The sequence below is a fragment of the Setaria viridis genome, chromosome 1 (genome assembly GCF_005286985.2).
Source record: "Setaria viridis chromosome 1, Setaria_viridis_v4.0, whole genome shotgun sequence".
Classification (NCBI taxonomy): Eukaryota; Viridiplantae; Streptophyta; class Magnoliopsida; order Poales; family Poaceae; genus Setaria; species Setaria viridis.
This window is the reverse complement of record NC_048263.2, coordinates 33849288-33876388: the sequence shown is the minus strand read 5'-3', so window position 1 is coordinate 33876388 and position 27101 is coordinate 33849288. Positions and strand designations below refer to the sequence as shown.

The 27101-nt window shown below is 50.6% G+C and overlaps 2 protein-coding genes across 2 annotated transcripts; both read right to left on the bottom strand.

Moving 5' to 3' along the window:
* Nucleotides 1-10551: 10551 nt before the first annotated feature.
* Nucleotides 10552-12052, bottom strand: LOC117842944 (ethylene-responsive transcription factor ERF027). The gene has a single exon (XM_034723476.2). It carries the CDS (start codon nucleotides 11696-11698, stop codon nucleotides 10865-10867), a length of 834 nt encoding a protein of 277 aa, XP_034579367.1. The 5' UTR covers nucleotides 11699-12052; the 3' UTR covers nucleotides 10552-10864.
* Nucleotides 12053-18444: 6392 nt separating this feature from the next.
* On the bottom strand, nucleotides 18445-22713 carry LOC117841487 (putative RING-H2 finger protein ATL12). The gene is made up of 3 exons (XM_034721880.2): nucleotides 21959-22713; nucleotides 20320-20417; nucleotides 18445-19174 (listed from the first exon to the last, which is right to left on the bottom strand). Exons 1-3 carry the CDS (start codon nucleotides 22181-22183, stop codon nucleotides 18835-18837), a joined length of 663 nt encoding a protein of 220 aa, XP_034577771.1. The 5' UTR covers nucleotides 22184-22713; the 3' UTR covers nucleotides 18445-18834.
* Nucleotides 22714-27101: the final 4388 nt, after the last annotated feature.

Here is a 27101-nt window from a genome sequence, read left to right as displayed (position 1 = left end):
GACTCGTAAGATCTCAACTCCTTCGGGGGGATTTGTTTGAAAATATTAGTGGCAGGAGCGCTGCCTTTCATTTAAGGAGAATTAGAAAGCGGATTATATATGTTTGACGATTACATGGAAGCAATTGGTCTCGATTACCCTTAAGTTACTAAGAACTGAAGGAACGCTACTTGAAAAGAAGAAACTACGATACATGAAGCTCTGCTTGAAGAAACTACGATACATGAACCTCTGCCGCAAGCAGAGGCTTCCCGCAAGCTGCCCGGCGCAAGTTGACATCATCTTGGATGAGTGTGAGCACTTGTGCCGGTGTGAGGTAGGCGTTGTCGAAGATTCTGCGATTCCGTTCCTTTCAGATGTGCCATGATGTATACATCAGTATTGCCGCCACCGATCTTCTCTTTCTCTGATTGAAAAGCTCCATTAATCTGTTCCACCAGGCCTCCATGTCTTCATCTTGAGCCACCTGCGCCACTGCAGTCACTCCTGTCCAGTTGGCCACAAGAAACCAAACCTCTTTTGCAAATGGGCAAAGCAAACACAAGTGAATGGCTGTTTCAGAAGCTTGATCACAAAGAGAGCAAGTTGAAGAACAAGGCCAATTTCTAACAATGAGTTTGTCAGCTGTGAGAAGTTCGCTTTGTACCAATAGCCATGCAAAGACCTTGATCTTGGATTCAGAGTGTGCTGTCCATATACTGTAGCCTGCCAAGATGAGTATGTGCCATGATACTGAGCCAAATATGCAGTCTTGGAAGTATAGATCCCATTTGAAGTCCATTTCCATGTGATGATGTCTTCCTCTTCAGTTAATTGAATGTTTTGCCACATATCCCATAAAGTAATAAATTGGCTCATCTGCTCCACTGAATCCATCCTCCACAGACCTCTTGTCCAATTGAGATTATGCAATTCGTCCTTTACCAACCTGTTCTTCCTCCACGCAATCTCGTAAAGATCTAGAGTCACATCCATAGGTGCCTTGCCATGTAACCTAGAATGCCAGAATTGAGCTCGGCTGCTGGTAATAGTAACCACTGTGCTTGCTCTAAATAATTGTCGATCAACATTGTTGCACGGTGTGATAGATCCTACCCACGTTCGGGGGGATTTGTCAACGCTGTTTTTAAGTAGGAAGCTACCGTATCACGGCATCTTCTAGAGGAATTGTATGAGGTCCACTACTGTATCTGACTGTATCTTGATTAGGAAAGCCATCATGGCGTATTGGCGTGTCCTGCCTACGCGAACGTTGCATTAATTGCGTAGATGCAGCCCCATCCACGGTCCATGGCTATACATATGTGCATTTTTTTTTTATCAAAGATATGTGCATTTGGAACGTGGATACACATATAGGCTGCATAATGTGCTAATGTACGTTTTCCCTTTTTTAAATGTGTTATTACTGTACATTTCCTTTTTTTAAAGATTTTCACTGTGGTACTGTACTGATTTTGGAAAGGGTTGTGACACCGCAAAACTCTATGCAGGGACAACTAATCTGCAGGGACTCAAGGCAGAACTTTGGACTTCAGGGCAACTAATCTGCAGGGACAATCTCTTGGCAGAGATCAAGCAGGTCGGAGACTTGGAAACAGCCTAACAGGCAGGCAAAGACCTCAGAAAGTCCATCCAAAAACTGCGTTGCCGCGGCCACCCAGGGCGCTGGCTTGTTGCCTGGGCCCTGCGATGGATGCACACGCACAGCCACAGCAAAATATTTGGGCCTTAGATTTGTTTGGAACTGTCAAGCACTGCTGGGCCGGCAATCTATCCTTTGGGCTACAGAGTCTGACAAAAAAGATTCACAAATAAAAAGAAAGTGGGAAAAGGGTATGGTTCCTACGGATCTTTATGCAAACCCTGAAATAACTCTAGCAAGCACAACAGGCACCAGCTCAGGAACTTCGATGGCTCTTGAGCGGTTTACTGAGTGGACAGCTAAGGCCAACCATCTTTTGAGAGTTTTCCCTAAGTGGTGATAGCTATCTTAGGCTTTTTCATGACTATGTCATCTCTTCTGAAGCTTCCCGGTCATAATCAGCTTTTTCATGAGACTATGAGAGGCGCGTCATGCTCAACATTTCCCCTAGCCACCTAAATGATCCGGTCATTTTCATCTCTCCTTATCATATAGTACGAAAAAAGAATTAAATTCCACTGAGCACATTCAATATATTGCCTTTGCCAGTTGTTGGATTGCACTAGCCGGTGTGCAAGGGCCGCACATTGGTTCCTGGGCTGAGACCGACTGACAGTAAACGTTCAGTTCCACCATAGCATCAACGATACGGCCAGATCCCAGATGGACCAGTTTGTACAGGTTTATACACATCTCTCGGATGTATACGGCAAATGACAAAAAAAAAACATAGAATTATTTGGAGGCTGCTACTCTCATGAACATTATTTGCTTACATTTTCACAATATGATTACATACGTGCACGATGTGAATTTGTCGGGGTAAAGTCCACATTGCAACGCGTGTGGTTGAAAGAAGGAAAAGAAGTTAAGTTCGTTTTGTTATTTGTAATAAAACGAACCTAGATTCCTTGAGAACGCTCGTGAGAAAAGGACGGGCCAGCCAACTGAAAAGTGAGCACGCTTTATTGCCAAAAGGAAACCGAATCGAGTATGGTGGCGAACAGTTTCGCAATTGGACATGTTTCCCTTCACATACCAAAGCGACTAATCAACGCAATCCGCAAAGAAAATGTGCCTCGATAGATGGTGGCCGAAAAAACCTTTTTCCGTTGGCCTGTGAGTGTTGCCCGAATGATTGGTCAAAGCAAGCGCCACACTGTTCGCGCATCACGATCGCGGTGTGCGTGCAAACACGTCTCACGCAATCGCTGATCGAGCTGATCATGTCACAGGTGGACCATTAATCGACAAACGAAGCTTTAGGCAGGCATGCACGCGGCGGTCATCCCTTCCCCGGCCGGACAGTGCAAGAATGCAACAGCAGTGTTCAACGCACAAGCACACAAACGACGCGATTGAAACCGGCCGTCTGGCTGGCCCCAATGAACACCAAAACGGCAAAACCTGTAGCGAAAAGAGGAGGAAAAGATAATGCGGCGATATACGATATCTAATTCCAACCACAGTAGCTGCTGAGAGCCTTCCGTTCACACAGTCAGTTCGATCGGCATCTTAAGCTAAGTCTGGAACCAAGAACAGAATTGAAAATCGAATCCCGTCTCGTCAATGCGCGCTCGATCTTGTTGGTTCGTGACCCAGCACTGTGCACGTGCACGGCTGCTATTCGCTAATCGAAACGGCAGAACCACCTCTCGTTGATAATCGAGTGCCTTTGCCACTGTTGGTCGAGCGCTCCCCTTTTCCTTTCCCCTCCCGATCGTACTCTCACGTCCCATCGCCATTGAAACGACGCTGCCTTTTCCTCCCCGCGCGGGGCCCTCCGTCCCCGCCGACCAGGCGGCGCCCACGTACGAGCGCCATCTTTTTTCTCCGCCGGAGACGGCGACCTGTTGGGGTGGAGCGGATCATACGCGCAGGCGCGCCTTTCGGCAGATTCGTACGTGTGATCCGTGGAAAACAGCGTGCCCGCGCGCAGCCGAGAGTCGTAGGCTCATGCGATGCCTGGGCACCGTCCTGTATGCTTCGCCGTTCCGGCGGGGTGCCGGGCGGCGGCCCCCTCTCGGCGTGTGCACAAGAGCTAGCAAGCGCAGTAGCGCGCGGCATCCGAAACGAAACCGGTGATCCTGTCAACCTCACCGGCGCGCCTGTTTTTTCCGCGTTCGGAGATCCCCGAAAGCGATCGTGCCGCCTGCCTCGACGGCACAGGTGCGCGGCGTTGCTGTCGCTGGTTCGATCCGCCACGAAAATCAATTGGTTTGCAAAGATCTGCAGCTTAACAGCCGCGTCAGTTGGATACCAAACAGTTTCCCCAGGTTTGTCAGGGGCCCCCCAGCTTAAACTACCGAGAAGGGTCGGGAAACCAGGACAAAGGACATGATGGATGGATGGGGGCGATCCGACACGTTAGCACAGACAGCGGTTTGAGGCCGCCAAAAGGAGCCCCCTACTCCAAATCGGGGAGGCACTGTGGGTTTCAACGCCACTTTACTAGACACCCAATCACGAAGGTTCCGGCTCCAGACAAGCGGTCGCCAACAACTCGCAATAGTCACCTCCCTCCCTGGAAATAGTTCGTCGCAGGAAGTAGTAGTCCGTCGTCCTCGTCCCCCACCTGCCTGAGCTGCCGCCTCTCGTTTTCCTTTCTGTTCTGCCATGGCAAACGAGGTAGTACTACGTAGCTGCTTGCATTTGACTTTGAGTCTGAAGGATGAAGTCTGCTCTTCACGGCGGTCAATTCCGGGTGACTGACTCTGACTGACTTTACAATGCACCGGGACTGCTGCTGTCACAGGGTGCTCTCAATCATGCATCTCTGTAATTGACCTCAGCTCGAGCTCGGGGTGAAAATTCATCCGACCGGGCGTGTTGGAGTAAAGTAGCACGTACAGCACCGTACTAAGCTAGCTAGCCTCACGATCGGGTCGGACCGGATAACGTGAGCGCCGCTTGATGCGGTAGAACTGGCAGGGGGCCCACCACCTGACGTGGCCGTGGGCCCGGGATATCTAACCTAAGATCGTGCTAACGACTTCTTGTCTGCCGCTTGCCTCTCGACATCCGCACGTGCGCCGGTTCCCACTGTCGAACTTGCAGTGGTCCATCTTCATCTCCCTTCAATCTTCATGAACTGCGTCTGCATCAGGAGTAGTAACTGGTTACCGTACGGAGTAGTAAAACCACGTGCTAATGACCCCATTAGCAGGTTAGCACGCTAACCTAAACCTCTCCATCGCCAGGGACTTCCAATCGCCATCAGGGACGCTCAGACGTCCACGGTAGCCGCAGGCCGCCGAAGAATGTCAGAGTTAAAGCTGGTCCGGATCCTGCGACGGGCCTGGGAAAGGAACCGACCAGGGCGCCGCAATCCTTCCGGTTCACACGTGGCCGCGTAGAATACGAGCATAAGCAGTCTACGCCTTAGGCTCCGTTTCAGATTCATAGCAGTTTAGCACCTGTCACATTGGATGTTTGATGCTAATTAGGAGTATTAAATATAAATTAATTATAAAACTAATTGCACAGATGGAGTCTAATTCGCGAAACGAATCTATTAAGCCTAATTAATCCATGATTTGACAATGTGTTGCTACAGTAACCATTTGCTAATGATGGATTAATTAGGTTTAATAGATTCGTCTCGCGAATTAGCACAGAGTTCTGCAATTAGTTTTATAATTAGCTCATATTTAGTCCTCCTAATTAGCATTCGAATATCCAATGAGACACTGCTAAAGTTTAGCACCTAGTATCAAACATCCCTCAAGTATCGTCTGCCTGCGACGTAACGTACATGTATAGGCGCGCATGTGTGCATTGCATGTGTACGTACGTCTGAATTTTCGGCAAGGTATAGACTTTGCCAGCGCAGATCAACTTAAATTCGGTCCCCAATAAAAAAGAAAAAAAAGAAAAGGAATGTGGATTTGCACTTGCCGTTGTGGCCTCAAGTGTTATCGTGTGGCCATTCATTTTGTATCGAGAAAGAATCAGAGGTTGGTGAGAAAATTACTGGCTGGATGGATATATATCATGTAAAAGAGATAAAATGTTAAGATAATAAGCTTGTCGTCCACAAATAAAACACATGTGCCAAAGATTAAAGGCTATAGTGATGCATACGAGGCCACGTACCCATGGGTGGAGATTTAGTAACGTCCGATTGTGTTTCTAATTTGTTTTACCACGTACGGTCTGAATATCAGGACATGTTTATTCATTTATTAGAAAAAAAATCTACTCAAATTCTATGGAAAAAGCTAACTTAAATTCAACTGTATCATATGTGGCCGCGGGATACCGTTCCTGGATAAGACAGGGAGAAGAGCTCCAAACACTTGTAGCTAAGCTTCGCACGTTGGAGTACAACGTACTGGAAGTCCGAAACACAGAGAGAGGGCGCCGGGCCTGGCAGCAGGGATGGACAGCGTGCTAACTGTACCGGCTTTGTACTGTTGTACAGTGCGTCGTGCCGGTCTCGCTGCTAGGTGCTTTCGGGGAGCAGCCGGGGCCTCCCCATTACGCACGCGACTCCGGCGCCGGTGACGTGCCGGGCCGCCGCTTCATCCTGATCTTCGTTCGGATCGGCGGCTCCGTCCGATCCGTCCTACCTAGCAGACGGCCGGACACGATGTGATGGACTTGCCCGCACAAACTAGGTAGCTACTACTATTAGCTAGCTAGGCTAGGCTACGGCCGAGCTACCCAAGTGCCGGCCGGCCTCCGGGTCCTCCTCCTCCGTCGTTCCCGAGCCGAGTCCTGGCTGCGCGCGTTGCTGGCACGCGTGTACTGTGGATCACACTGTTCCCTCGTCATTGCTGGGCAACCGCTGCCGGTTGGGTTGCCCATCTATCCATCACCACCAGTCTGGTTCGACAAGACCCACCCGCTAGCATACGCACGAATTATTCAGTAGCAACTTGGCGTTTCTCGCATGTGGCCACCTCCACGGAGCACGGATCGTCTTCACGCGCCTCAATAATTCCGATCGGCCCATGCATATAGGCAGTTCTTACTCCTTAGGAGTGCCGGCCGGCCGGCCGGGCATGGTCCCCGTACGACCACCACCCGGTGTCTGTCACACGCATCGTTTGCGCCTGCTGCCCGCCGGGCGGCCGTACGCGCCCCTCTTGGCTCGGCGCGCAGGGCCGGTCGCGTCCCCCGGCGACAGGCGCACGGTACGCGCGTCCGTGGGGGAGGACGTGATATAGAGCTAGTTTGGCAGGGCTTCAGCTCCTCCTAAAACAGCTCCGGTTTTGACTCCTCTAATGGAGTAGCTTCTCTGGTGTTGATGGAGCTGTTTTCGAAAGTGTTTGATAAAACAGCTTCTCCTATGTTATTAGCTATGGATATAAAAGGTCAAATGTCCTATATGCCTTTGAATATATATTTTTTTAATAGACGAATTGAATGTTAATAATAGTTTATAATTTAAGCTCATTTGAATTAAAAAAATAAATGAAAAGGGATTCTCTCTCCTTTTCTTTTTTCTTCTTTTTTCCCTTCCCCTTTTCTTTTTCCTCCGTATTCCCCATCTCCTTCTGCCTTATCTTTTTCCCATCTCCTCTGACTTCCGCCGCTTTCCCCCTCACGCGCCGCCCGGCCCTCGGGTTCCTCGGCGCTGCTCCGCCTCAGCTCGCCGCCAACACTGAGCTCCACTGCCATCCCCGTCGCCGCGCCACCTCGAGTCGCCACCCGGCCCTCGGGTCCCTCATCCCCGTGCCGGCCAGCTCCCTGTCTCCTGGCCTGCCTGCGGGCCCTCCTTGAGAGCAAGAGTGGGAAACGGCCGAGGAGGAGCCGCGGGAGCCGTTTTTTTTACTCCGCCTCCCCGAAAGGGCTCCAGAGAGCGCGATTTGCGGGGCTCTGCCGCCGGAGCCAGAGCGTTTTGCTGCACGCGCATCCTTTGGCAAGGCTTCGGGAGAAGCCGCTCGAGAAGCCGCTCCGGAGCCCTACCAAACGAGCCCATAATTCTCTCTAGCTAGCTATCCCGGACGCTGGCCCACACGGCCACACCGGCCAGACGACGCCGCCCTGTGGAGCGGGGTTGGCCTCGCTCGCTCTGATCTCGTCGAGTTCCGGGGCACGCACAGCGGCGCATGACCCTGACGCGACAGCCGGGCCGTACCCCCTGGCGACGGGGCATGTCGCGCGCTCGGGACCGTAGCTTCCGCAAGCATATCGATCCGTCCATGCGCGGCATCCATCGGCCGGCGTCCCGCGGAGGCGCGGACGACGACGATGTCCGATCCGTGCATGCCGTCGTGCCGTGGCCATCAACTGTGCTGTGCCTAGCGAATGACAGAACGGAGGACCCATGCGCTCGCCGGCCGGCAGCAAAAAGTTCGATCGTCTGACCGGGTACCTGTCGAGAGCCATCATGCATGACGACGCTGGTGCCTGCCTCTCGCTAGCTCTGTGTGTAGCCAGGGGCAGCGGCTCCTCATCGTATTTGGGGTCTTGGGGAAGAGAGCAAGTACCAAATGCAAATGGTGCCTCCCACCTTAGATAAGAGTTCATCGATCAGCCATATTATTCGATGTACCCTAGCTAGCCTTTTTGCTAACGCTGATCAGGGAAGAATCTAATAAAGTACTTGCACTTTTTCTCGCACAAGACTTTAAAGGAAGCACTGTATATTTGTTTCACTTTAGTACTCAAAATAATCATTATTTCAGTTTTATCCAGTTAATAGGTCGTCGCAACTTTTTTTTCTGTACTACTTCGCAATTTATTCCATGTTTTCTGCTGAAGTTTTGCTTCCTTGTCGTCTTGCACCACGATTGTGGTTGACCTTTTGGATTTGAATTAATGAATAATTATTATGTGCATCACGTGTTCTTGAAAACATCGTGTAGATTGATTTCAAGCTCCATTATATTTTTCTTCTTTTTGTAAAGAAGATTTACCAACGGACAGATCGATTCTCCTGCATAGTACTGCTCTATCAATTTTTCGAGCAAACTTATGTGATTCCTGAATGCAGAGAGATGGAACCGGAAGCTAACGATGAGAAATTAACCACGACCTAAAAACAAGATTACCATACGGAGAGCCACCTGCCATCTGATGCTCACAAAAATCTGAAAATGCATGCGTAGGTTAATCAATTCACTGAACCATACAAAAGGGTGCCTCTGGACGATGTCAACAAATATAATGGTACCTGAAAGTATGCATGCATGCGTGAAACAGTGTCAGTGCACACAAACAGAAGAATCATGGCCCACATACACTCAAGAACCAGGCCAAATCACTCAATCTTCACCAGGAAGCTGACAGTTTTATTTCCATCACCAAATTGGTAAAACACTGTTTAAGCTGATAAACTGTGGATCTGCTATCTTATTGTACCTTATCTCAAAACATGGTGTCAGAGTCTTGGCCCTTGGCCTTTCCTAAAGAAACTCCTTACTGCTGCTCAACAGTTAAATAGTGAGTTCTCAAGAGCATTTGGTTGTACGGGTTCTTTACTCCTTTTTTGAGACTCGGGAGAGATCTTTTACCTGCTTTCCACCTTACACTATTTGTTTATAGGCTTTCACTGTTCGCATAGATGTTTATGGATTATATGATGACCAACTTTGGTCAGTCTTGTGGGTGCAAACTGAAGATACCAAGGGAATGAACCAAAGGGTATAGAGCTCACTAATTACCATGCTTCAAATCTGACACTTCAGATCCAGTCATTTATATCAGGCACCTTGGCACATGCATGTAAGCGAGATCTTGAGACAAAAAAGACATGATTCAGGCATCCAATCATAAAACATCCCACATTGGTAGAGGTCATCAAGTGACCATCTGTTTTAGCCCAGAAGAGGGGACTGGTGAAGGATTCATTTGTTTAAAAATTCGATATGATCGGAATATATTTTACGAATTCTCAGAGGCCATTGCTGTGATATCTTCAATGATGCTAGTTCTGCCTGACATTTGGCTACTAGGAGAACGATGAAAAAGGTATTAAAGCGATAGGAAACAATGTTTCCGACCATGGATCAATATGATAGTGACACTATTGATCAAAAAATTACTGTTGATTAATAATTCTAAGAAAAGAGATTTATAGATAATAAAACTGATTTATAGATATACGTAGGAATGGAGAATGTCTGCAAGCTGTAAAATATCTTCAGAAATATTGTTCAAGAGCGGGAAATATTTAAATTTATTTTTTGACCCTATTTTTTTCAGCTGCCTACTATTTGTTTCAGGTACCACTATATATATATAGTAACTATAGTCTATAAACAACAAACTACCACCTACTTCCTTCGTCCTGCAAAGAGTGTCATTTTAGGTTTGTCCTAAGTCAAACTATTTTAAGTTTGACTAAATTTACAATGAAGAGTATCAATATTTATAATACTAAATAGGTATGCTATGAAAATATATTTCATAACGAATCTAATGAAACTTATTAGACATAAAAAAATATTGATATATTTGTATATAAACTTGATCAAACATAAAATGGTTTGACGTAGGACATAACTAAAAGACACTCTTTGCGGGACGGAGGGAGTACTCCTATATATAGTAAGCGGTGAAAAACAGCAAGAATCGAGAGATTGGCCACCTAACTCCTTTCCCTTTTGAGCACCTCAACTGCCAACTTCCCCAATATGCATACACTAAACAGCACCAAAACTTAGCACTCTATTAAAAAAGGTAAGTGGAGCATATGCATGTACACGCCTATTTTCTTATCCATGGGACCATATATCACAAATATTTTTTTTCTTGTCTACAGACGCAATGACACCCGCACATATATTGATATAGTTGCGTCCCCCCTACGATCCACTTGGCACATCAAAAACATGTGCTAGCTTGATCTTACACCAAAACTGGAAATACGCCAATTGCATCAACAATTGGACTTTGCTCAATCTTGCCGAATCACTTGAAATAAAGCAGCAATAGGAAATGAATACTGAACAAAGTAGAGAAATAGAAAATTGTAAAATTTGAAAGGGTAGTACACTAGCACATGGATGCTCTGGTAATTAACTAGTACTCTTACTAGCGATCGAGCATGTCACACTACGCTTATGGCATACACTTATATTACCAGATAAGTAGAGGACGCTGCGCAGCACCGGCCGGGGTCCATGTATGTACCTCCTGGTTCTCCTGTTGTTGTTGCCATAATCAATTCTGGTTCGCTACCGGTTGTACTAGTTCACTATAATTTGTATTATTACCACACTAGGCCAAGGCCATGGGCTAGGTGTGCTATTGAGCGAGCAATGCGGTCTACGGGTCATGGTAGCTCCAGAGGCTCTCCCCGGCCTCCGACGGGTCCGGCGACTCGTCGGAGGTGTCGGGGCTCAGCCTCGGCGGGCTCATCATCATCCCCGCCGCCATGTTCCGCAGGAGCTGCGGCATCTCGAAGATCGCCTCTTCGTCCATGAACTCGCCACTGTCGATTCCCTGCTGCGGCGTGTAGCCGCCCGCCGCGTCGGCCGTGGCGCTGCTCATGCCGTGGTGCTGGTGGTGCCGGTCCTGTGCGGCGGCGGGAGGATTGGCGGTGGCAGCAGCCTCGCCACCCTGCGGGTGCTCAAGCTGCGCCGCGGCAGCGGCGGCGGCCGCCGCGGCGCGTATGTCCGCGGGGGACGCGGACGCTGGCGCCTGGCGCGAAGCGATCGCTCCGGGGAAGTTGAGCACGGCGTCGGCCCCGCGCAACGCGCGCGCCGCCACGTCGTAGGCCGCCGCGGCCATCTCGGCCGTCGGGTACGTGCCGAGCCATATGCGGCGGGCCTTGCGGGGCTCCCGGATCTCCGACACCCACTTGCCGCTCCTGCACCGGATGCCGCGGTAGAACGCGTGCTTCCCGGACGACCGCGGCGACGGCTCCCCGGAGCTCGTCGCGGTGGCCATCGCCGGGGCCGTGGCAACTACCCCCGCCGCCGCCGTCGCCGTCCCGTCGCTGGCCTGCACCACCGGAGAAGGAGAATGAGGCGAGGCGGGACCCGAACCCGAAGCCTGGTGGCTCGCTGGCAGCCCCGCTTGCACTTGCACCGTTGGGGAAGGAGAATGAGGAGCCGGCGGCGATGACGACGACGGGGGCGGCGGCTGCTGCTCAGCCATGAACCCTTAGGGCACGACCATCTATCTGGGCACCTACTGACATGTGCCGAATTCAGCTGCAGTGCACCTATGCACACCTACCTATCTATATGGTGCACGCAGGTGTGTGCCTCCCCTTCCCCAAGCAACTGATGATGATGAAGTGTGCGTCTCGATTTGTGTGTGTGCGTGCGCCCTGTAACTTGTGCCGCGAGGAGAGCAAGCTATAGGTGTCATGAGATGGAGAGGGGTGGAGACGGGTATATAAGGGTTGGTTAAAGAAGCGGGAATGAAGCGTGCGGGCCGCCATGGTGAAAAGATCGGGAGGAGCTAGCATACAGAGGGAGACGAGGCGCGCGCCGGGGAGGGAGGAGGGGGAGGCGGCAGACGCGTAATTCGAGCTGGGGATGCATGTTGTGTTGTATGGCTTGCGCTGAGCTGGTGCCTGGGAAGCAAAGCGCACGAGACAGCAGCCCACCTAACCTAAGCGCAAGCCGGATAAAAACCGCTGCTTATAGCTAGCTTCGTCTTATCTTCCCCGGAGCGACAGCGAGATGGCGCCGTCGCTCTCCGCCTTTCTAAATGGCGTAGCGGTAGCCTTTCGCGCGCGGGGGGTTGCGAGCTCTGTCATTAGCGCCCCCGCGGACAGGTGATTGGCGCTAATTCTCTCACCCTTTCGTGGTTGGGGCCCCCCCTCCTCCTCGCTCGCGCGCGCGGCGGTGTGGGTGACGCGAGATACGCGGGACGGACGTGGGGGCAGGTTCTGTGGCTGACGGACTGACGGGTGCTGGGCTGCGGCGCTGCCAGGCGGGGCCGCCACCTTTCCCGCGGCGGCCATCTGTCTCCGCTCCGTTTCGTTCCCCGGAGGCTGCCGTCGTGGTCGCACGCAGGACGCAGCTGTGGTTGGGCGAGGAAGCTCCTAGTCCTCCCAATAGCCTTTGCTAATGGGCGCGTTTCGGGATAGCGGCGCCCTGTTAATTTCAGACAGGGGGTTTGACAAATATCTGACGCTGCTGTTTCTGTAGGATCGGATCAGCCACATGCATGAACCTGGGGTTGGTGCTCGACGGGGGAAAACATATAAGAATACTACGCATAAAGCTACGCCTTAAAGCGAATTGAATCTCTATAGAGTTGTGTTAGGATTAGCTTTTTACCTGTGCGAGTGCTGCGCAAGTTGTTGTTGTTGTTGTTTTTTTTTTGTGCGGGTAGCAGTGCAAGTTGTTACATGAGTCAGTCCGTAGGGTGAGTGGTTCTGGTAATTGTTGGGTGGTCGGCTATTGAGCAAGAGGCCTCTGGTGAAGTTGTTATTAATTGTGTGGTTTTGACGAACGGTTTTTTACCCACACAAAAAAAATAAATCAACACTCCTTTTATTTTTAATAAACTTGTGGCAGAGTTTTTGGCGTCCTTTAAGAAACAAATTGAATTGTTTGATGAATACAAGCTAGATGTTTTATTCCGTACGTGCTTTAACCTAAGGGAGAGGTATGCACATGTGTAGCGAATAAAATCATGGATAGTACAAAATTAATTGTGTTGGTTCAAGTGCAATTGATGTGGTTGTAGATTTTGCTGAGTCACAAAATTCCTAATTGCAACAAGGCGGGCCCAGGGGGTATTCAAGGGTGAATACCCATTATTTTGCTAATCAATGGTATTTATCAATGAAGCGTGACACAAAACAGGGTTGAGACACTAATTTCTTTTATCTTTTGAATACCCAATCTCCAATCCCTAGGCCCGCCTCTGACTTGCAACTAGCACAAGCCTTATGCCAGGAATGGTGTTGTAATCTCGCTCTTATGCTGGAGCATGGTGTTGCTACCTATAGTAATTATTATGGCCATATTTCCACCCTTTGCACTTGGGTGTAGAGCTAGCTCATGCCTAGTTTAGCTAGGTAGCTATTGTTGTGGTTGGGTTTTAGCCCAATTTTCCCGAATTAAACGTGCGATATAGGGTATCTTGCTTTCATGAAATATGAGATCATTGGTTTGCGGTTATGCCACGGCTTACCAATGCCATTCAGGTGGGGATGTTCAGTCACTACTTTTTTCATGAAAAATAGCCTAAGGGTGAGGGCCATGTTATTCACTCAAAGCAAGAAACACTACTAGAAAAATGACCTCTCGTCCCAAGGCTTAGTATTGATCATTTTTGGATCCAGTACTAATGTTAGTATTAGTACCGGGTCTAAATTTGGGATCCCTCGGAGGCCCTTAGTACTGGGTGGGGGCTCCACCCGGTACTAAAGGTGACCCTTTAGTATCGAGTGGAACCCCCACCCGGTACTAAAAGTTACTTCCGTCCGCACCTCACCTCCCTCGACCTTTTTAATTTACTGCACCGGTCGGCCCCTCCGCTACCTTATCCTCTCCCTCTTCCTCCGCTCTCCTCTGGCTCCCTCAGCTCCTTCTCCTCGCCTCCCTCAGCTCCCTCCATCGGCCCCCTCCCTCCCTCTCCCCGACCTCCCCTCTCCTCCCCCCTCCACTCGCCCCTCACCTCGTGCCTGAGGCGAGGAGCAACGGCGGGGCGAGACGCGGCGGCGGTGGCGGGGGCGGCGGGGCGAGCGGCGGGGGCGGAGGAGCGGCGGGGCGGGCGGAGGGCGGCGGCGGCGGCGGGGCTAGTGGATGCGGCGGGAGGCGAATGGGGCGGAGGAGGCGAAGGCAGGGTGGAGGCGGAGCGAGCGGGATGGTAGTGGCGGAGGGGGCTGGCGGCGGGGTGGAGGGGGGGACGGGGCTGGCGAGGATTTTGGTATTTTTTATTTTTTAATACCTTTTAGTACCGGTAGACCCCCTCTAGTAGCGAATTGCTTCGGTTGTGAAACCGGTACTAGAGGGGGTTCCCAACCGGTATTAGAGCTGTTTTGTCTAGTAGTGAAATTGTTTAATCTTTCCGATGAATTGTGTTTGAGTATAACTGCTTTTTAAAAAAAATTTCCTACATACTTAAGCTTGGGCATTGATAAAAAAATGCTTTCTCCCCAACGGGATTGGAGCGATACAGAGCTTAGTTTATTTCCGAGTTAGTACATACTTTGAGGGAATGGCATTTTCCGGTTTAATAATTTTTCTTTTGCATGGAATGGATGGTGCTGTAGCTTTGCTATTAGTGGTCAAAAAATTCTCTCGGACTGTGGCAATAAAGTGTACAAGTACCTTCTTTGACTAAGGAAGTACTAGTATGTTTGACTCTAGTTTTCCTTCCGCACGAGTATCCGCGCCGACTTGCCGCCACATTCCGAGGGCTAGCGAATAAGCTCGTGCCGCATTTTCCCATCCCAACCCCGAGAACACACAGGGCCCAAGATCGCCCCCGGTTGTCCAGAAGGGTGACACGGACGGCACTGCGATCCCGCCGCTGGCCCTCCGCCTCCACCATCGTCAGTCCCCCTCCTTTCCCACCTCCAACATCTCGTCGGAGATCGGAAGGAGTAGGGACCATCTTTCTAATAGTTTTAGTAGATCGAGTTTAGTTTTAGGGTTCAAGTTTCTTCATGCTACGGTTCGTGGCACTGGAGATTTGTTTCCTCCTTCTCTTTTCCGACAACGACGAGGAGGTGGCACTGGAGATTTGTTTCCTCCTTCTCTTTTCCGACAACGACGAGGAGGTAAGGTGGATTTGGTCTGTCCATGGTGACTCCGACGAAGATGATGGCGGCAACTATGGCGTCGGTAACTTCCTTAGCATGACGACATGGAGAATTAGATTTTCGTATGGCGACATTGAGGTGGGGGTAGTGCTGCTGTCGTGGAATAATTTTCTCCGGCCCCTTCTCCGTTTTGTCATGGTTAGATCCAACCACGATGAAAGACTTGTGAGAATAATTCTGCTCCTCGAGCTGATGTTGATTAGTCTTGGGTTGGGTAGAGTGGGATCGGTCTCTCTTCTTCATCGGTGGCAGAAAGAGGAAGAAGAAAACGCAAGAGGAAGAGGAAGAGGAAGAGGAAGAAGAAGTATGTTGGTCGTTATTTTTTGGCGCTTGTTCTCAGCTTGCTTGCTGAGCGTATGCCTGTGCGACCTTCTATATGAATCTTTATACAGGGTTGAGACTGAGATTTGGAACTGCATGACGCGTGAGTACAATGAAGATGAAGAGGAGTACTTGATTATTCTTAAATGTAATTTTATTTTCTTCAAGAGTGCTGTGTGTGTGACATGATGATTTACTCGGCTTTGATTTAATACTATTCTTCCTTTGGTGTCGGAAAAAAACCCGAGAACACGTACTGTACGACGTATACTCCGATAGTGTCCGATGATGGAGACTCGTGCATGCACACGGGGATCGGATATCGGAGCTGTTGTGGACTTGCCGGTGGGAATCAGTTTTCCACTATTCCTTTGATACGAAGAAAACGTACGCGTTACTACGCTCAGATCGCGCAAGACCCCCCGGCCGCCACTCGGCAGCACGCAAGTGGTCGTGAGCGGGTCGGTGCGCTTTGTCACGGCCCGCGGCTCCCGCCCCATGCCTCCCTCGGCGACCTTTTTCTTTCGCCGTCCGGCTCCCGGCTGCGAGTCCAGTTGGGCAGGGCAACGACGACTGCGGCGGGTGTCACGCGACCGAGCGTTCCCCGGCCGGGCCCTTCTCCCTCTCGAAAATCTCCGACCCGCCGCGGAATCCACGCTAACGTAGCGTGCGTACCAGCGGCGTTGCACTGGCGGATCATATCTGGACGCTTTGGCTGCTTTGACCACGTGAGCGTACGGCGCGAGGTGCATCCGAGTTGTCGAGCGAAGATTCATTAGCACGTCATCAGACCGCCGCTTATGCCCTTGATTGCCATCCGAAAGATAGTTATGTCTCGGACAATTCAAGCATCCGTTCCAAATTGTAGTCTAGGTTTATATATATTATTATACATCTAAATATATACTATATCTAGATGTATAATAATATTTATAAATAAAAAAGCTACAACGATTTACAATTTAGAACGGAGGACTGTTCCATTCCAGTTGGAAGGAGATTTTCTGTATGCCGCAACCCCGCAACAAGATCAGATCGATAGTAGGACGGCTACGCTACAACAAATAGCCCTGCGCAAACGCGGTGATAGTAAATAGATCCACATACAAAATTAGGCAAAACGCAGACCACACGACCAGGTTATACTATATTGGTAACATGCTAGGATCGAGTATGCAGGAGGACAACCATAGCCATGCAATGATTCGGCTCGATCCATTGCAACGGATCCGGTCAAGTGATCGATGCTCTGACGGAACAAGGGACACTATACGTGCGGATTAAATAGTTCCCGGAGCTCAGAAAATTAAAGTTCGACGCGACATGTATAGGACCCGACGCGTACCGGCGTCTTTAAAAGCGCCTAAAAAGTGAGAAGCCACGGAGCATCCACGTCGTCTCCGCGGCCGTTGTTAGTTGTTGCTCGCGCAAAACAGCAAATTACGCCTTTTTCTTATCCGTTCCATCACCATCGTCATCATCCATGTATGTACACGAACACGCTCGACGCAACGCATCAGCCAAATTTTAATCCGGGCGTGGTGCGCCCTGGGCCCTGGCGGACTGGATGGATGGGCCAGCCGGCCCGTGGCTGCCTGAACGCGAGTTGGGTTGGGGGTTCGGGTCGTCGTCGATCGGGAACGCGCGTCGCCTGTCCAATCTGCGAATCTGGGGGGTGATCGGGTCGCCGTCGTCGCCGAAGAGGAAACAGCCGTCATCCGGCGTAATCCAGTCCACGGTTAAAACAAATCCGCAGCTGCATAAAACTGTTCGTCTCGATTAAATAGTGTTTACCGGAAGCCGTACATGGTTCTGACTTCTGAATTTTGGTCAGTGCTCTTCACTGGTACACAGAGCTTCTCCGTATGAAAAGTTGGTGGCACGTGACTTTGTGAATACCTGCCCCGTATCGTATCTCTCCGTTCACAGTTCCGTTTCCCAAGTCCTAATAGCTCGGCCCCCATGGCCCCATGTATGAGCACGACCGTCAAGGAAACCGGCGGGGTGCACAACGCCGGCGCCATGGCATCCAGCCGGCGCACCGGAGGTACAAGTCGGCCGGAACCTCCCTTTCGGGAGACGTCACGGTCCCGCGAATTCGTTGCACGCAGTAAGCCGCGTGGAAGGCTGGAGGGCGCACACGGGATCGCGGCCTGTGCGAGGTGATGCGCCGATAGCTCCACGGCCTTCAGCTGCTCGATCAGGTTGCAGGCTGCCCCGGGACGCCGACTGATCGGACGCGACGCGCGCGCGTCCACCCGCGCAGCGCCGCCAGCCACAGCTCCTCGCTCGCGACTCGTGTAGCCCACACGGACGCTGCTTTGCGCTATCAGTTCACAGTGATCCGCGGTTTGGGGATCTTTCGGGTTTCGACAGTTCTCCTTTTAGTAACACGGTTACACCGAGCGCTGAATCGCTGCCAGGCTGAGCCGGGACTGTGCCCCTGGGACAGTGAAGTGTCGCAACAACCGGTCGTGGGAGGTGATGTGTCCTTACAGCCGCTCACAGTAGAGAAACAGGGGGGGGGGGACGAGTGAGCAACGCTAAGTGTCCCGGTCGCTGATGAAACGTCACCGATGCTGGTACAGGAGTTAACAGCCGCGCTCACAGCCTGGAAAAGGAGGGAACAGGCGAACAACGAGTAGTTAGCACAGGAGGGAATTTTTAAATCTCGCACCGGAAGTGAAAGAGAATCTGGAAATCATCAGGGCCAAGAAAGAACAGTTGCTGGGTTCATCTTTAGTCTGAAGCTCTGCTATGGTGATCGGAACTGGGAAATAGGAAGCAGCAGTTTGTGCAGGTTCAAGGGCCAATGCTCCCTTGAGCATTGACGATTTATTGACGGGCGGAGCCGCTGCAAATATTCTCGCAACTCCGAATCTGATCAGTATATCATTTCTTTACAACATACAACGACAACACATCAAAAAAAAGAAAACACAGAAAGAACCACGCACAGCCGTGGCGAAAGGAAAGTCGCTAATCTACAGCTCGAGATGTACAAAGAATGCCTAGACACCAGGCCAAACAAATGAATGCGCTCTCATTCTGTACCCAACTACTGTGCTGCAGGACGAACAGGCTGAGCATGGGTTCTGCAACGGCAGATCCTTTTGATGCTCGACAAAAACAGCATAGCCTCACCAATTTCTCATGGTTTCCACCCTGTATATCCATGCCCTCAATGTCTTTGTGGCTGGATTTCAATGATCACCTCCAGTGACTCTTGTGAGGTTGGACTGTTTTGTCTGCCACCAGTCCGATCACGATGAATTGGAAGTATCCAATGAGGCGATCTATTGACAGAGCTCTCCGGGTGTCCCAACAGTTGAGGGAGGCCACGGAGGGGCGATGCAGCAGATTTTGCACCAGCTTGGTCCTTCAATGAGATCCTGCATATTGGGCAAGTCGTTTGTTTCTGTAACCATACATCTATACATTCAAGATGGAAGTTATGTCGGCATGTGGGCATTATACGAAGTATCTCCTTTTCTCTGTATTCACCTAAACATATTGAGCACCTGTCAAAGAAAATTAGGAGCATGTTATTTTCTTTTCAGTTAGAAGTAAACATACCTCATAAAGGTATCTATGCAATTATTCAATTCCCATAATGTTCATCAACAATAAGCAATGTGGTAATATAATTCTATCAGAAATATTTCTCTCTTAACTTCCTAAACTACCAAATACTAGAATATATCTAATCTAATAAGCATGTCTCATTTTAGACATTTCATTGTTCAATAACAGAAAAAACTGCACTACAGACAAAACAATATCCACTGGGCAAGAAATTAGCTGCTTGCCATAAAGAAACATATACCAGACGTCTATGCTACCTATGGCTGTTCCAAAAAAAGAAAAACACAGGGTATTTGGGCTCTGTTTGCTTCGTGTCCTCAACCAGCCTAGCTTAAGTGCGGCACGCCGCATGTGTGGCGGACGATTTGTCCGCCGCACGTTAGGTGAGCTGTGGCGTGCGTTTTGTACTAGAATGAGCATAGTTGAGTTGTGGCAGCCCAAGGTTAGGCAAGAAGCAAACACTAGCCTAGAGAAGTGCGGCAGCCGAAGATCTGGCGTGGCTACTTTGGGATACAAACCAAACACAGCCTTGATCAATACAGGTCATAGTAAATGTCTCCACATAAACAAAACGTAGTACCTGTAAATGTACATAATCAAGATGGTTATTGTTTAATCACAGTTATGCAGTTGATTGCTTATATGCCAAGCATAGTCATTATTGAATGTTAGGGGCCAATTATCAGCCCTTCCCATTACCTTCCCACAGTTACAAGAGAGAAAATACAGACAACGGGTAGATTTACTTCTTGTTCTAGACAATATGGTTCTCCATTAGATGATTTATGAATCCAACTAAAAATCTAGTCCATTTAAGTGCTTCACTTAATCATAGCATCTTTCAGTTCAGATTGACAAACCACTGCAGCTATGCTTCAGAACTTATAAATCACCCAATAACAAAGACTGAAAATTATGGAGGCTTTGACAATCCAATTATCACCATTTTAACCGATCGGTATACACACAGATATCGTGTGAACATTAATCCCTTCGTGAATGAACATTTTGGTTGAAGGAATGGCGGAACATTTGCAAACATGGAAGTAAATTAACACTAGATTATGCACTGTTTGCTTACTGGGCGTCATCTTTTGAATGGAAGGCCTCAGAACTATAACTCATTGTAGGAATTGCAGCAACAGCAAAAGGATCCAACCCACTGCGGGAACGCTCAATCTATTGAACAAAACGAAATAAACAATGTTAATTTTTTTTAACACAAAGCCTGTTCTGGATAGCTGTAAGTAAACTGACACGGAGGATCACAACGCAGAAACATAATGCATAAAAATAAATATCCATTTATGAATGTAAACTCTGTAATTGTTTAGTCATCTCCAACTGTTGTTTTGAAACTATGAAGCAAGCCAAGTAAGAACAATTTAATCCAAGTGTGCGCAACAAATTCCCAAGTAATATCAGGAACATCTTAGAGTGATCTCAATCTTCGTAGCTGAAAGTTGGAAGAGTATCTACTTATCTCCATTTTTCAGGTAAATGGTATACTGGACATAGTACTCAAGCTAATGCATCGACTAAAGTATTCCTCAGTCATACATAGCTTTGCATGAAGATTTTTTATCAGTATTTTGGTAGCAAATAAAGAAGCATAAATAAAGCGCAATTGGGCTATGCATAACCACACCTATGCAATTGGGAAATGAAAGAAAGCATAGAATACTGAGAAATATTTTGAAATAGGCACATAGAAAAGTAATGTGCGTGCTTAGCTTTGCAAAAGACGAATCCTTTGCGTTTGTCCACTTTCAGTTACCACTGGAAAGTTAGCATAGTTGTAAAGGTCTGATAGGACTCAATGCTGGCCATAATATGACCCGAAATCCAAACTTATCACTAAAAGACTAAAAAGACACTTTTCTAAATGTATCATATCCATGATTGAGACAGATGATACACATGCCTACCAACCTATTAATTGACACAACAAACATTAATAATATGCTTGATACTATTGTCCATGGTTCAGACCAATCAGAAGATATGGAAGAAGGACCGTATACGACACCTCAATTTTCAGGGTGAGAAATACCATGAGTGATTAAAATAACAATAACTAACCAAGGCATCCATGATGATAACCGCATTGCCCAGTCTGCTGTGAATGTTTTGAACACTATATGAACATCATGAGTATAATTGTATTACTATCGCCAATTCAATTAGCACAGACCAACCTTATGCTGAATTATTTTGCCAAGACAGAGTGTGTTTATATTCTACAAGAACAGGACTTCTATGACATGTTCTCATGTCAATGAGCTTGCTACTTCACGGAGAGTTTATAGAGAATAGAAGAGCTGGTGTAGTATGAGAACTATGCGCAGCAAATAGGAGCTGCATCTCATATGACAGTTTTCAGTCTTGCAAGTTCCTCATACGTCCCTGCCCATGTTACTTCCCTTTGTTCGTTTTCATACAGTCGTGGGTCGGTGGTGGCCTCTAACTATTTGCGGCTAGTTGGGTCTAACTTTGCTGAACTATTTACTTTATGGGCCACATAAACACGACTGCTATATAACACAACAATGTGACTGAAAAGGTTGAACTGTGTTCTAGCGTGTAAAACAGAATTAAACAGAGGAATATGTCCCCGAGCATGACTTGGGATCACCAAGCAATCCATGGTGCTTCGGTGCTTCACAAACGTAAGCATGTAATGCTACGCACGCTAGCGGAGTTAGAAGATGGGCGCTCACCGTGCGGTCGAGATCCGCGACGTTGCGGAACTCGACGTCGAAGTCGAAGGGCGCGGGTGGCTGCGCCAGCGCCCTCGCCGCGGCGACCGCGGTCGCGTCGGCGGCGTCGGCGTCGGCCCGCGCGGCGCGGCCGCAGATGAGGCGCGCGCAGACGAAGACGATGAAGGTGGCGCTCATCCCGAAGCCGATCACCGTGGTCACCAGATTCAGCCCGGACCCCAGCATCTCCGCCGCCCTTCCCCCAGCGCCGCCGCCGCCGCCGCCGCCGCCAAGGCCGCACTCCCCAGTCCCGCCGCCAGCCAGGCAGCCAGCCAACTCCCCTCCCCAAGATGCGCACGCGAATCAGCCGGAAGCACGCAACGCGAACGGATTAAGCAGCGAGCCGCTGCTGCGGCTGCCGGGGCGGCGTATAAGAACGGCGCGGCGGGCGGCTGGGTCCGGGCAGCTGGGGGCTGGTGGCCATCGGCGCGGGGTTTGGGATTTGGGATTTGCGTGGGCCGCTGGCAAGGAATGATGCGCCGCGGCGCGAGCGGCGGGAGTTGGCAGAATCCGGGAGTTGGTGGTGGGCGAGGACGCGAGGTCCTGGGAGAGACACAAGTATCTCCCTCGTATCGTCTCCTCTCCTGTGCGTGACTTGCGAGAGAGGGGTGCCTCCGTGCCTGCCTTGCGCTGCGCGAATCTACCCGCCTCAGCTCAGCTCGGCAGCCAGCCCAGCTTGCTCACGACGACGCGGATCTGCTCATCTGCTGCTGCTGCTACTCTGCCCCTGGGCCAAACGCCCAAACCAAACTCCCCTCCCGACTCCCGTATGACGCGCGGGGCCCGCGCTGCAGTGGGGTCCGCTGTCATCGACCGGACGGGTCGGGAGCCGTGGCCGGAGCCGGTGTTGACAGGGGGGGGGGAGCACGCGGGGCCCGCTTCGGCGGCGTGGGCAGCGCGCGAGGACAGGATCACAGGAGGGTGCGCGCCGAGGACAGGATCCAGTCGCCACGCGAGCGCGACAGGAGAAGGCAAAATTGCATATACCCACACATAAGTCAAACTCAGCCCCGATTTGATATTGCCCCCCACATAAGCCCAATCGTTGCAGAAGCCCACCCACCCCAGCCGGCCTGGTTGCAATCTGCCCTTGAAGCCCACGTTGCCTTGCCACCTCGACCCATAGCAGCCAGCGTGGCACGGTAACGGGCCAGGTCTCAAGTCAGACTGGATCATGGCCTGGTTGAGACGTATTAATTCGACTGAAGCCAGACGCGCGGCGGCAAACTGACAAAGGCATGTTCGTGAGCACTCCACCTCAGAAAAACCAGCTCCACTCCATTAGCTTCACAATTTTCCTAGCTCCACTCCACCGACTCTAAAAAAATATGGAGCTCCTGCACGTGTTTAGCTGATGGCAGTGCTCCAGCTCAAAAAACATGAGCACTTGGTGTGAATGGTCTATTTTACCCTTTGTTAACGGACCCACATGTCATACTCTTCTATTTTCTCCTCTCTTCTTCCTCTCTCTCCTCTCCTCTTCTCTTCTACGGGCACCTGCCAGAAGATGGACATGGGCCGGCCTACGCCCCGGTCGCGCCGGCCGGCCTACGCCCCGGCCGCGCCGCCGCGGGGGAGCTCGCCCCGGGCGGCGGCCGGCGCGCGGGTGGGACGGGGCGGCGCGCGGGCGGCACGGCGGGCGGCGGCCGGCGCGCAGGTGGGACGGGGCGGCGGCCGGCGCGCAGGTGGGACGGGGCGGCGGCCGGCGCGCGGGTGGAACGGGCGACGGGAGTTTTATGTTTCGCGAACCGGTACTGTGTAACGAGTGGCAATGGTGGGTAAATACCCACCAACTCCACGAGGAGGTCTGTACAGGGGTTTTTGGAGCACCTATTGAGGTACTCCACAAAAAACGTGGATCTACCCCCGTGTTCCACCTTTTTCTTGGAGCCGGAGTTGCTGGAGCTAGACGCGTTTGGTTGCGAAATTTTCGGAGTTGGTGGAGTGGAGCAATTTTTTGTGGAGTGGAGTGCTACCAAACACCCCCAAACTATCGTGGCCGAAAAGCTTGGAGGAAGAACGGGAAGTGCGCATCGCCAGCAGCCATCTGCCGCGGCGATTCCAGTGGGAGGGAGGTCGTCAGGGTTCGCGACACGGCTCCGCACGGTATGTATGTTCCATTTGTGCAAGGGTTCTGGTGATTGTGGGAGGGGAAAAGATTGGAGTTTTGCCGATGGACAGGGGAGTTCCGTGACCTGGTTGGTAGGAAATTAGGGTAGGGTTTAGTAAATTTTTTTTTAATTTTGGTAGAATTTGATGGTTTTGTTCAATTGATAAGCTGAAACTAAGTGAGTAACGTAACTGGACTTTTTTTCACAGAGATTCGAGCTTTCACGTAGTTTTTATTATCATCAGGGCATTTACATTTTTTCAGATGGCAAGTTCGGATGCCATATTTTTTCTGAGGCATGGGTTTGGCTTACTCAAATACCACCTGAACATTGGTGTAGGCACAAATTTAGTTCAAGAGCCAAACCTGATTTGGTAGTTAACAGCATTAGTGAAACTTACAACTCATCTATACTTGAAGCTAGAGATGAACGTGTGATTACAATGTTTTTTTTAAACGAGAGTTGCCAATTATGTTAAAAAGAAGAATAAATCTAGACTGAGCAAACAATAAAGAAACAACACCAGCCGGTTGGATTGGGACATCAACCCGCGCCGTACCATGTCAGCGCACAACTCAAATTCAACTCAAGCACACAACATCTGCCAGTTGGATTGGGGCATCAACTGTGTCTCTCTCAACTCTGCCCGGTCGGATTGGGACATCGACACGAGCCTCAACGAAGACTCCATCCGGTCGGATTGGGACATCGACCCGAGCCTCCACGAACTCTGCCCGATTGGATTGGGACGTCGGGCCAGCACACAACCAATGCCACGGACTGGATTTTTTTAAAGGAAAGAGAAAGAAAGGAAAAGAAAGAAAGCACCCTCTCTGGAGCCACCATCGCCGAAGCAAGCCGCCTTGCCGGAAGTGTTTGACATTGCCTTCAAGAAGGTTGAGACGTTGAAGATGTCGTTGATGCCAGCCCAAACTGGGTTGGGTTTTCACCCGCCTCATCCGACAGGGAAGCTAGACAAGAGCCAAGGCCCGCGCAAGAGATGCCCAACGTCACCTTCAGGAAGGATATGACGCCAATGGCGCCATCGACGCTGTCCTAAGGAGGGATGGGTTTTCACCCGCATCGTCACCACGGTATAAAGAGACGGTTGGCGCCACCAGCCCCACCACCATGGCGCTGCTGGTGAGCCTCCACACGGTCACAGCCAACGACACCACCACGGCAATGCTGGAATGCACCCAAGCACACCATTGTCGGCCACACCACCACGGCGCCACTGACATACCGCTGCACAGCACCTTGGAGCCCACCCGCCGCAAGGGCAGGCTGCGACGCACGCGCCGCCGCGGCTGGACGCAGCCGCTGCTGCCTGGAAGGCAGCCGCCATGTGCCTACCGCGGGCGCCGTCGCATCCGAGCCACACCCGCACCGGCCGCTGACGCCACCGTAGCCAAGCCACGCCGCCCGAGCCGCAGTCGCCGACGCCGCCGTGGCCTAACCAAAGCTCCGCCGGCGTGGAAGGAGGAGTCGCCGTCGGCGCCGAGGGGGACCACCCGCATGGGGATCGCGTGTGGGTGGACGTGGCAGGAGAAGGAGGGGGCGGCATCCCCATCCAGCCGCATGGCGATGGTCTCACCGCGGCGGTGCGTGGTCGTGGACCGGAACGCGAACAGGTGCGGCGCGGGGCATGCCGCCGCCACCGCAATCCCTAACACGCCGAGGCCCCGGGGAAGCAGATTCGACGGCCTAGGGTGTGGATCGGGCCGCGGGCGGCCGACGACCGCCGCCTCCACCACGGTCGCCACCAGGGAGAGCACGAGGGGGAGGAAAGGAGAGGAGGAGGGTGGTGGAGCCCCGACGTTGCCTTCCTTGTGGGCACGCGGGCTTCTGGCGGCCGCTCGGGCGACAGCGAGGAGGGGAGGCGGCGACGGCTCTCGGGTTCCGCCCAAGCCGCCCCAGGGAGGAGCGACGCGGGGTCGTTTTTACTTCTGTGTGATTATAATGTTAGAGCATATGAGATCTAAGACCATGGGAGGCTATGCAACTAAGGGGGTGTTTGGGAGGAGGGGGCTAAACTTTAGTCCTGTCACATCGGATGTTCGGATACTAATTAGGAGGACTAAATATAAGCTAATTACAAAACTAATTGCAGAACCCCTAGGCTAAATCGCGAGACGAATCTATTAAGTCTAATTAATCCATCATTAGTGAATGGTTACTGTAGCACCACATTGTCAAATCATGGACTAATTAGGCTTAATAGATTCGTCTCACGATTTAGCCTAGGGGTTGTGTAATTAGTTTTGTAATTAGTCTAGGTTTAATACTCCTAATTAGTGTCCAAACATTCGATATGACGGGGCTAAAATTTAACCCCCTCCTCCCAAACACCCCCTAAAGAGGAAGGTGCTCAGAGGGATAAATGGCAAATTGCTCCAAATTATCAAAAGGGATTGGAGTTTGAAAAACACCTTGCAAGCTTTTGTAGGCCAATTTGTGCTGACAGAGGCATATGGCAGGTTTCAATGTCTGAATTCACCTTCATTGTTGATTTGAATAGCAGAACATGTGGATGCAGGAAGTGGAATGTAGCTGGTATACCTTGCTGCCATGCTGTGTCAGCCATACAAGCATTCAACCATAAGCCTGAGGAATATGTGGATGATTTGTTCAAAAAAGAGGCATATTTGCTAGCATATGCAGGACAAATCATCCCTGTTCCGGATAAGACACAGTGGCTGCAGACTCCATTCCCAGATGTTGATCCACCTAGATTCAATGTACAGCCTGGGAGACCTAAGAAAAAGAGAAGAAAGGCTCGTGGTGAGCGACATGTGCCATCAAGATCTTCAAAACGAGTAGCAATCAGGTGTAGCCGTTGCAAGGGTTTTGGCCACAATGTTATGGGTGCAAAATGAGGAAGAGTGTGGCAAACAGGGTTAGTTCCTATAGTAGTACCTACAGCTATTGGCATGCCAGTGCTGTTCTGTATGATAAAAGGCCTAACAATTTTACTTTTGCAGGAAGGAACC